This window comes from Centropristis striata, chromosome 16 (assembly GCF_030273125.1).
Source record: "Centropristis striata isolate RG_2023a ecotype Rhode Island chromosome 16, C.striata_1.0, whole genome shotgun sequence".
Taxonomy (NCBI): Eukaryota; Metazoa; Chordata; class Actinopteri; order Perciformes; family Serranidae; genus Centropristis; species Centropristis striata.
Window position 1 is genome coordinate 23,705,598 of NC_081532.1, and position 10,000 is coordinate 23,715,597.

The 10,000-nt window shown below is 41.6% G+C and overlaps 1 protein-coding gene across 1 annotated transcript in view; it reads left to right on the plus strand.

The window, feature by feature from the left end:
* The window catches only part of mipol1 (mirror-image polydactyly 1), a 33,893-nt gene that overhangs the window by 10,797 nt on the left and 13,096 nt on the right, over positions 1-10,000 (plus strand). The window contains exons 9-11 of the mRNA XM_059353407.1: positions 2,523-2,556; positions 3,837-4,022; positions 9,979-10,000. The exon at positions 9,979-10,000 is cut by the window's right edge and continues 29 nt beyond it. Of these exons, the coding sequence (XP_059209390.1) occupies positions 2,523-2,556; positions 3,837-4,022; positions 9,979-10,000 (242 nt within the window). The remainder of the gene's footprint in view (positions 1-2,522; positions 2,557-3,836; positions 4,023-9,978) is intronic.

The window sequence follows — 10,000 nt, forward strand, 5'->3', positions numbered from 1 at the left end:
TTTAAAGGCTCAGGAGACTTTTCACGAACTGTCAGTTTGTCACAGTTTATCATGGATGTGTGTTGGATGACATCACAGCTGGAGTGAGAGCGGCTGTCCCATAGAGACCAATGAGAACTGGGACCAGACATTTCTAGAAGGAAACACAAACACACTTTTCTAAGCTGCCGTCTTATTCACATTTTTACTGCAGACGTGAACCTCCTCCTCCTGCTCCTCCTCTTCTCCTCCTCCTCTCTCCTACTCCTCTCCTCCTCCTCCCTCTCCTCCTACTCCTCCTCCCCCCTCTCGTCATCTCTCTCCTCCTCTTCATTATTCACCTCCTCAGGTCTCTTTAAGATCTGTGAAACGAGCTCTCGTCATCTTCAAGGAGCTCCAAATAGACCAGGAAATCTAATTACAGATAACCCCCCCTCCCCCCCAGGATGAGGGTAATTGATATTGGAGGCCACAGTCCGTTTTATGAGGACCAGAATATGGAGGAGCATGTTCCATCTGTCAGAGTGTGTGTGTGTGTGTGTGTGTGTGTGTGTGTGTGTGTGTGTGTGTGTGTGTGTGTGTTTTTCTAATGGGGAGAGGCGGCCTGTATTACCTCTGTAAATGTGTGTGTAAATGTGTGTGTTTCAGGCTGAAGTGTGTGTATGAATAATGTGAACCTGCTGCTTCACTGTGTGTGTGTGTGTTTGTGTAGTCAGTGATATTGAAGATTTTTTAAATAATTTTGTTCATAAAGTGTCAGAAATTGCTGAAAATCAGAGATTTACCTTATAGACAGATGTTTATCTCATAGACATATGTTTACCTTAAAGACAGATGTTTATCATAAAGACAGATGTTCACCTTATAAACAGATATTTACCTTAAAGACAGATATTTATCTTATAGACAGATGTTTACCTTAAAGACAGATGTTTTCCTTAAAGACAGATGTTTATCTTTAGGACAGATGTTTATCTTATAGATAGATGTTTATCTTATAGACAGATGTTTATCTTATAGACAGATGTTTACCTTAAAGACAGATGTTTACCTTAGAGACAGATATTTATCTCATAGACAGATGTTTACCTTAAAGACAGATGTTTTCCTTAAAGACCCATGTTTATCTTATAGATAGATGTTTTCTTTAAAGACAGATGTTTATCTTATAGACAGATGTTTACCTTAAAGACAGATGTTTACCATAAAGACAGATGTTTATCTCATAGATAGATGTTTACCTTAAAGACAGATGTCTATCTTAAAGACAGATGTTTACCATAAAGACAGATGTTTACCTTAAAGACAGATGTTTATCTAGTTGACAGATGTTTATCTCATAGACAGATGTTTACCATAAAGACAGATGTTATTAATAAATGTAACAATGTTATGAAGGATGACCAGCTTTGTCCCGCTGAGCGCCGCCACGTTGTGTTCACGTCGGGGAGTTTCCCTGCATGGAAATTTTGACCAATTAGAGAGCACCTTCATTGTGCATCACAAGTTTAGTTTTTTAAAGCTGCAACACAAACCCTGAAAGCAACAAACACAGCTGCTGGTCCAGGAGGATGCCTAATCCTGTCCACGTCCCCTTGTCTGTCTCTATGTCCCCCTGTCTGTCTCTCTGTCCCCCTTTCTGTCTCTCTGTCTGTGTGTGTGTGTGTGGGCGTGCTGGCGGCAGCGGGCTGATCTGGGCTGCGGCTGTAATCAGGGTGTTAGAGGAGCTTTATTGAGGCGGCCGGTGTTTCATTACCTGCTGTTCCCTGCAGACGAGCCGCCTCGGCCACCTTATTACAGTTTATTACAGAAAACAGCAGCCGGTAAATGAAAAGAGCCTCCCCGGAGGAGGAGCGGAGATCAGCCGGTTACCAGCTGTACGTCCACCATCACGCCGTCAGTCAGATGGAGAAATGAAGTCCTGAGCCGCGGTGAGGCCGCCCGGCCCACGCCCTCGCAGCCTCGCTCTCATTTTAAAAAGACGAAGAGTTTCTGCTGGACTTCAGGGAGGAACCAACAAATTACTGAGCTGCTGCTGGCTCACCTCACGCCACCGCACCGCCACCTTTCATTTGGTCAGCGGCACCGGCTCTGGAGAGGGCGGGGCTTCTCTTCAACATCACTCCACAATTATCAATAGAAGTATTTATAGATAATTATATGTACTGCATCAGAAGATCTCTGATCATGCTGCAGAGCTTTCTGGGTACCAGAGTCAGAAACTACAGAATGTGGAGGGAGAAGAAATGTGCACAGACTTTGTGTTCACAGTGAGGGCCGAACTTTATTAACCCTCAAAAACCTCGTTAACCCTCAAAAACCTGCAATAACCCTCAAAAACCTTGTTAACTCTTGATGAGCCCCGTTAACCCTCTCTAATGTTCAGTCTAATCAGTCTTTTTATCATTAATGTTGATGACAGAATTACTTATTCAGATATCTGAATATTTAAGAGGACAACTGATCACATGTATTAATGAAATGAACTGATCACATGTATTGATCGTCCTGCTGCTGTTAATTGATGACTCGTCTCTCTTCAGGTCGGAGGACCTTCCCCTGAAAGACACTGACCAGGTAAACACATCACTCTGTTATTGATCTGATCAGTCTGTTATTGATCCGATCAGTCTGTTATTGATCTGATCAGTGTGTGTTATTGATCTGATCAGTCTGATATTGATCTGATCAGTGTGTGTGTTATCAGGGCTTGAAGACCTCCGGCACGGTGCCGGAAATCCGGCTCGGGATTTTTTTTGGTGTTTTTTTTTTTTTTTTTAATCATGTTTAAAAAAAAAAAAAACTAGTTAGATCTGGGTATGACCGGGGAGGGCAGCATTACGGTGGATAGCGTATAGCCTGCCGGAGAAGAAGAAGGCGGCTCATCGCCGAGCGTGCTTGAGACCCACGTCATTACTATTTCTCAAGAAAGTGACTGGAGACTAATCCAGCGACTCCTTCTTACTCTCTTTTTAACGACCCACTAACGAGCCGGAGGCCGGCTCGTTAAGAAGAGCGGCGCCGTTAGCGGCAGTTAGCTCTGTAGCAGTACAGTGTGTATGTGCTGCTGCTGCAGGAGAAACAGCGATCTGTTTGTTTACAACAAGCACCGGACACTCTGTGCGCAGTTAGCGAGTACCGTTAATTCACGATCACTATGTTTATGATCAGCGGACACTGTGCATAATAATTAGCCATGCTGCTTTGTTTATGATCGACCGGCCCCCTTCATGCCTCCATGGTTGAAAAAGCGTGCTAAAGTGCCTCTAGAGTGGTGAAAACAAGAGGAAGTGCCTTATTGGCTGCCCTTCACACATGCAAAAAATGATTTGGTGCCCTCTAGATGTTTGCTCTCATTTAGCTCTCAAAGTGCACAAAATAGATGCATTTTACTTAAAAATGTACAAATTTTCTCCCGGGGGGGCATGCCCCCGGACCCCCCCTAGATGGTTTGGTTCGATACTTTTAATTGTCAGTACCATATCATTAATTACTTTGATCTGGATCTCCTTTTAACTTAATGCTAATATTTCATCATACATGATGCATCAGAGCTTTTTGCGTGCTTGTGGGGCCCCATGTTGTGCAGAATGGGCCCTTTTTATTTTTTCGCCCCCCCCCCATGCATAAAAAAATTTCAGGCACACGATTTTTTTCTGCTTCAAGCCCTGTGTTATTGATCTGATCTGTCTGTTATTGATCTGATCAGTGTGTGTTATTAATCTGATCAGTGTGTGTTATTGATCTGATCAGTGTTTGTTATTCATCTGATCAGTGTTTGTTATTCATCTGATCTGTCTGTTATTGATCTGATCAGTCTATTATTGATCTGATCATTCTGTTATTGATCTGATCAGTTTGTTATTGATCAGAACGTGGAGGAGCTCCTTCAGAGTGTTTGTGACGCAGACTCGGCGCAGGAAGTCCAACAGTTCGGCTCTATTTTGGTCCAGCGGTTACAGATGGCAAGGCAACGGAGAAATTACATCACAGCTCAGGAGATGAAGGCTGTGATGGAGGAGAGAGACGGCTCCATCGCCAAGGTGACTACCTGTCTGTCTCTCTGTGTCTCTCTCTGTCTGTTTGTCTGACCTTTGACCCTGTGATGAAGTGTGATGATCAGGTGTCTCCCATCTCTCTTTAGTCTCTGAGTCGTTTGTTTAACCTGGCTGCGGTGCCCAGCGTACATCGAAGCGTCGCCTGGGTGACGGAGGCCCCGGCAGCTCAAACCTCAAATATTTATAAACATGAATATTTCTGAACGGAGAGAAAACAAAACGCTGCCGAGACAAATATTGACTTCAGATCAGCTGACGACGCTGATGTTTGCTGAACACCTGTTATACAGGTGTGTGTGTGTGTGTGTGTGTGTGTGTGTGTGTGTGTGTGTGTGTGTGTTTCCTGATGGAGCGTTTTTAAAATCAGGTGTGTCTCCTGATCACAGGAGCCTCTGGGTTTTACCTTGATAACATCATCCGCATTACATCATCATTAGTAATATTTATTTAAATTAAAGATACAATCACAAAAACACTTAGAATTATAACTTTACTGTGAGACTCAGATCCCAGTGATCTGATTGGCTGTTGGCTCTCTGACTGGTGAAAAGATCATTCAAGCCGTTAGATGATTTATCATCCAGATTATTCAGATCAGATACACACAACCTCAACCTCGCTGAGGACACAACTCTCCCTCTCTGGACAGTCTATGTCTCTGTGGACAGTTTATGTCTCTCTGTGGACAGTTAGTCTCTCTGTGGACTCCACTTCTGTAACTCTGATCCTGTTCACTGAAGACATGACACATTACAGCTGTGTGTGTGTGTGTGTGTGTGTGTGTGTGTGTGTGTGTGTGTGTGTGTGCGCGCGCGCCATATCGTATCGTTCACGACCGGTATACTTTTTTATATGCCAACATTCCTACTTCTTGATGTAGTCGGGTAAGGGTTTCCTATTAATTACCTAGACTGTGGCGGCCCGCCATAGTCTCATGTGCTGCGCGTCACGTCACATTTCAAGCTGCTGAAAGTATATCTACACTATTCAAAATATAAAGTTGTCTGTCACCCTTCAGTCAGTCAAAACCCCGACCCACCTCTCCACCCTCCTCCGAGACATGCGCGCACACTCACACACACGCACTGAATATACCTAACTACTAAAACAAGAACCCACCAGTAATGTATCAGTCCCGTCCCCACATGATCTCTCCCTATGCATCTGCACGAGCCGAACTAAACCCAATCAACCTGTCCGGGCTGTCAGAGGTCCAAACACACTGCTGCATTATGCCGTTCGTTAGCCGCGAGCTAACATTAGCTAACAATTAAAGTTAAATTAATTAAAGTTGTTTTAATCACAAAAAGCTACTGTTACTTCCTGTCGCTAAACAAATGCAGCTTTCAAAATAAGAGCACAGAATCCACCACAGAATTTACAAGAAGACTGTCAAAATAAGATGTGTTAAATAGACCCTTATTCTTCTTTCCAATAATTAATTAAAATAGGCAATGATTAAGATCAGTGTATATGATGTAATAGTGGCATTAGAATGTGTGACAGGCCAACAAATTTGGGCTTTTATGAAAAAAAAATATCCAGAGGGAATGCCCACGGACCCCCCTAGCCGGCTACTTTTCAACACTGTCTGGCTACTCCATGTCCTAGTGGAAAGCCCTGTTGACTGTGAAAAATGTTTGTTTGTTTGCTCGAATTTAGCTCTCAAATTGGACAGGAATGATCACATTGTACTATAAAATGGACAAAATTTTCTCCCAGGGGGCCCCCGTACCCCCTAGATGGTTATTTTTAATACTTGCTCATACTCAAGAGTCAAGAGTAATTTTTTTGTATTTGGCAACTGTTGAGATTTGCAATTTGCACTACATTTAGATTTATGATTGATGTTTTTTTTTGTTGTTTGATTTTTATTTATTTATCCAGACTAAAAAATTGTTTTCTATATATTTTTCAGTTCGTCAAGAATATCGTTATCGCAAAAATACTCGTGATAATCTTTTAGGGCCATATCGCCCACTCCTAGAGAGTGTGTGTGTGTGTGTGTGTGTGTGTGTGTGTGTGTGTGTGTGTATGTGTGTGTGAGTGTGAGAGTGAGAGTGAGCGTGCGTGCGTGCGTGCTCCATCATTTTAAGGGTTAACTCTGATGATCTGAGTGAAGTTTCCTCTGCAGCTGATCTGATTATTATTACCCACAATGCACCTGGACTCATATCTGTCTCTGTGGGGATCATGGGGGGGGGGGGGGGGGTGTCGTCCATCGGCTGTCACCACGGCAACTGCACTGCTGCAGCCTCGAAACCATGGCAACAGTTAGGGTGCAGAGGACAAGAAATACTTTTACTGTTATAGCAGTACTTGTAGTAATGAAGTGTTACTTGTACTCATGAAGTGGTACTTGTCACAGTACTTGTAGTAATGAAGTTGTACTTGTAGCCATGAGGTGGTACTTGTAGCAGTACTTGTAATGAAGTGGTACTTGTAGTCATGAAGTGATACTTGTAGTTATGAAGTGGTACTTGTAGTAATGAAGTGGTACTTGTAGTCATAAAGTGGCACTTGTATCAGTACTTGTAGTAAGGAAGTGGTACTTGTAGTCATGAAGTGGTACATTTTATAGTACAAAGTGATCAATCCCGTCCAATTTGAGAACTTGTAGCCATGAAGTGGTACTTGTAGCAGTACTTGTAGTAATGAAGTGGTACTTGTAGTCATGAAGTGGTACTTGTAGCATTACTTGTAGTCATGAAGTGATACTTGTAGCAGTACTTGTAGTAATGAAGTGGTACTTGTAGTCATGAAGTGGTACATTTTATAGTACAATGTGATCAATCTCGTCCAATTTGAGAGCTAAATGCGAAACGTAACATTTTTCACAGTCAACAGGGCTTTCCACTAGGACATGGAGTAGCCAGACAGTGTTGAAAAGTAGCTGGCTAGAGGGGTCCGGGGGCATTCCCTCTGGAGAATTATTTTTCATAAAAGCCCAAATTTGGTGGCCTCTCACACATTCTAATGCCACTATTCCATCATATACACTGATCTTAATCATTGCCTATTTTAATTAATTATTGTAAATAAGAATAAGGGTTGTGCCCATTCCTAAAAAGCCAGGTGCTTCAGAATTAAAAGATTTTAGGCCCATTGCACTCACCTCTATTTTAGGCAAGTGCATGGAGAGAGTTTTAAGTAGACATATGATAGTTCATATAAAAGTTCCCATATAAAAGTAAGAGGGGCACAGATGATGCGACTGTAACCTTGTTCAACACCATAGCAAAACATTTACAAGTCCCCACACACTACGCTAGAATTATTTTTTTTGACATTACATCCGCTTTTCATACTATGCAAATACATATACTGTTGCAGCGACTCAACAGATCTTGGGGTTAACGGTGGTATTATCCATTGGATCAGAGATTTCCACTCTGACCGCCCACAAAGAGTCCATGTAAATGGTAGTGTTTCTGATGAGATTGTACTGAACACAGGAGCACCACAGGGCACAATTTTTTCACCCTCTCTCTTTTCTGTTTACACAAACAATTTCAGTATTGATCAAGCATGTTTTCGTTTATTTAAATATGCAGATGACATGGCATTGGTTGCTCTACTGCAGGAGGGTGATATTGAAACGGAGAACCTGTATTTCAATCATGTACTAAGCTTTCAAAAATGGTGTTCAGCCAGCTCCTTGGAAATAAATGTTCTTAAGACCAAGGAGCTAATCCTACAGAATAACAAAAATATTATGAGGCCAGTAAACATAAATGGACAAATGGTTGAAATGGTCGATGATTTTAAATATTTGGGCACATACATCGACAGTTGTCTTACCTTTCAAATCATTACGGATCTTGTTTTTAAAAAATGTTCACAACACCTCCACTTGCTACGCAAGCTTAACAGTTTTGGAGTGAGTCAAAGTATTTTAGTATTTTGGAAACAGTGTATAAGAGCCTGGTGGAAAGTATTTGATCATTTTATATGATCATGTGGTACGGAAACCTAAATATTAAAGGGAGAAACAAACTGCAGAAAATAGTGAACATGGCCTCTAAGATTTTAGGGAAGCCACAGAAACATTTGAGCTGTCTTTATGATGAATTAATTAGAAGTAAAGCTGAGAAGATAATTAATGACTCCTCCCATCCCATGTACAGCGAATTTGAGCTTTAACCTTCGGGGAAGCGGTGTAGGCTACCGATGGCAAGGAAGAACCTCTACAAAAAGTCCTTTGTCCCAGAAGCTGTCAACGCTATAAATAAGACCAGAATGCTGTAGCTATTTACCCTGTTTACTCCTGTTTTTTCCTTTGCTGAGGGTTTCCCTGCACAGCAGGTTCTCTGAATAAGGCAGGTCTTAGACCTACATTTGTAAACTTGATTTGTACTATGGTGTGCTTTTATGAAATGTTGTACTTGAATGGGTGATGTGTGAAGTAGAGTTATTGCTGTAGGCTATTTTATATTTTTTCTATCCTTGAAATGTTTTTTCTTTATTGTTTTACTATTTGGTTTTGAGACATGTCTATGGTGAAACCAAAGAGGAATTTCCACTCAGTGGATAATAGAGTTTTCGTATTCGTATAAGTTAGTACTTGTAGTAATGAAGTGTTACTCGTGGCAATTCTTGTAGTAATGAAGTGGTACTTGTAGTCATGAAGTGGTACTTGTAGCAGTATTTGTAGCAATTAAGTGGTACTTGTAGCAGTACTTGTAGCCATGAAGTGGTACTTGTAGTAATGAAGTGTTACTTGTAGTAATGAAGTGTTACTTGTAATCATGAAGTGGTATTTGTAGTAATGAAGTAGTACTTGTAGCAGTACTTGTATGATGCAGTACTGTGTCTCCGCCCGGTCACACCCTCTCCTCGTCGTGGTCGTGTTTGTGGTCATGTTCGTGGTAATGTTTGTGGTCGTGTTCCTGTTCGTGGTCGTTGTGGTCGTGGTCGTGGTAGTGTTCGTGTTCCTGGTCGCCGCAGAACGCTACCGGCTCCATTAACCCCGGAGAACTCGCCGCTGTCTCAGCTTTCCTGCAGCATCAGCCCATCTTCGCCGCTAACCCCTTGCCAATATCGGAGCTCCGCCGTCTTTTAACTCCCGCCCCTCTGCGTTAACACCACCCCTCCACTGTAACACCTTAATCCCGCCCTCACTCCGCCACCGCCGCGCTCTGAAATATGTTTCAAATGCCGCCGTAATCCTCGGAGGAGCAGAAGAAGAGAGAGAACACTCCACGCTGGAGGATTCCTCTCCGCCCCCCCCCCCCCCCGTCGCGCCGATCCCTCGCTCCCTCGCTCCCTCTCTCATCTCTCAGGGATTATCTCCCCCTGCAGCCGGGACTTCTGGGAAATATTAGAAAAGTGGGGGAGCCTCTGAGCACTGCTGCTGCTCTATAATTACAGGTTATTACAGGTTATTACAGCTCACCTGGACACAGGGAGGCTGTGGGTTTGAATCCCACTCTGCTCTTAAAGAGCCAGAACACAGTTTTTACATCAGAATAATTAATAATAATAATTAGAGGGTTATGGGTTGAATAATTGTATAATTGTACAATAATATAATTGAAAAAACTAAAAAATTCTAAAAAGAAAGATAACACTGAATCAGCTGATATTAAAAATGAAAACATTAAATCTATATTTACTGCAGCTTTAAATTCATATAATATGAGTTATTATTTACTATAATAAATCAGCTATTGTTGAACATCATCACAGTAGTTATTTTTTTAGTCATTCAATGAACCCAATTATTGATTCTTATAATCAATTATTATTATTATTATTATTATTATTATTATTAATTATAAAACAAGCTGCAACATTAAAGTCAAAGTTTTACTTTTTGAATTTAACTTTTAACTGAAAATTTAACTTTAAAAGTTCTTCTTCCAGTGTGACGGACAAACTTTAGTGTTATTATTATTATTATTATTATTATTATGATTATTGATCAGCTGTTTCTCTGCAGTGCAAACGTCTGGAACAGGAAG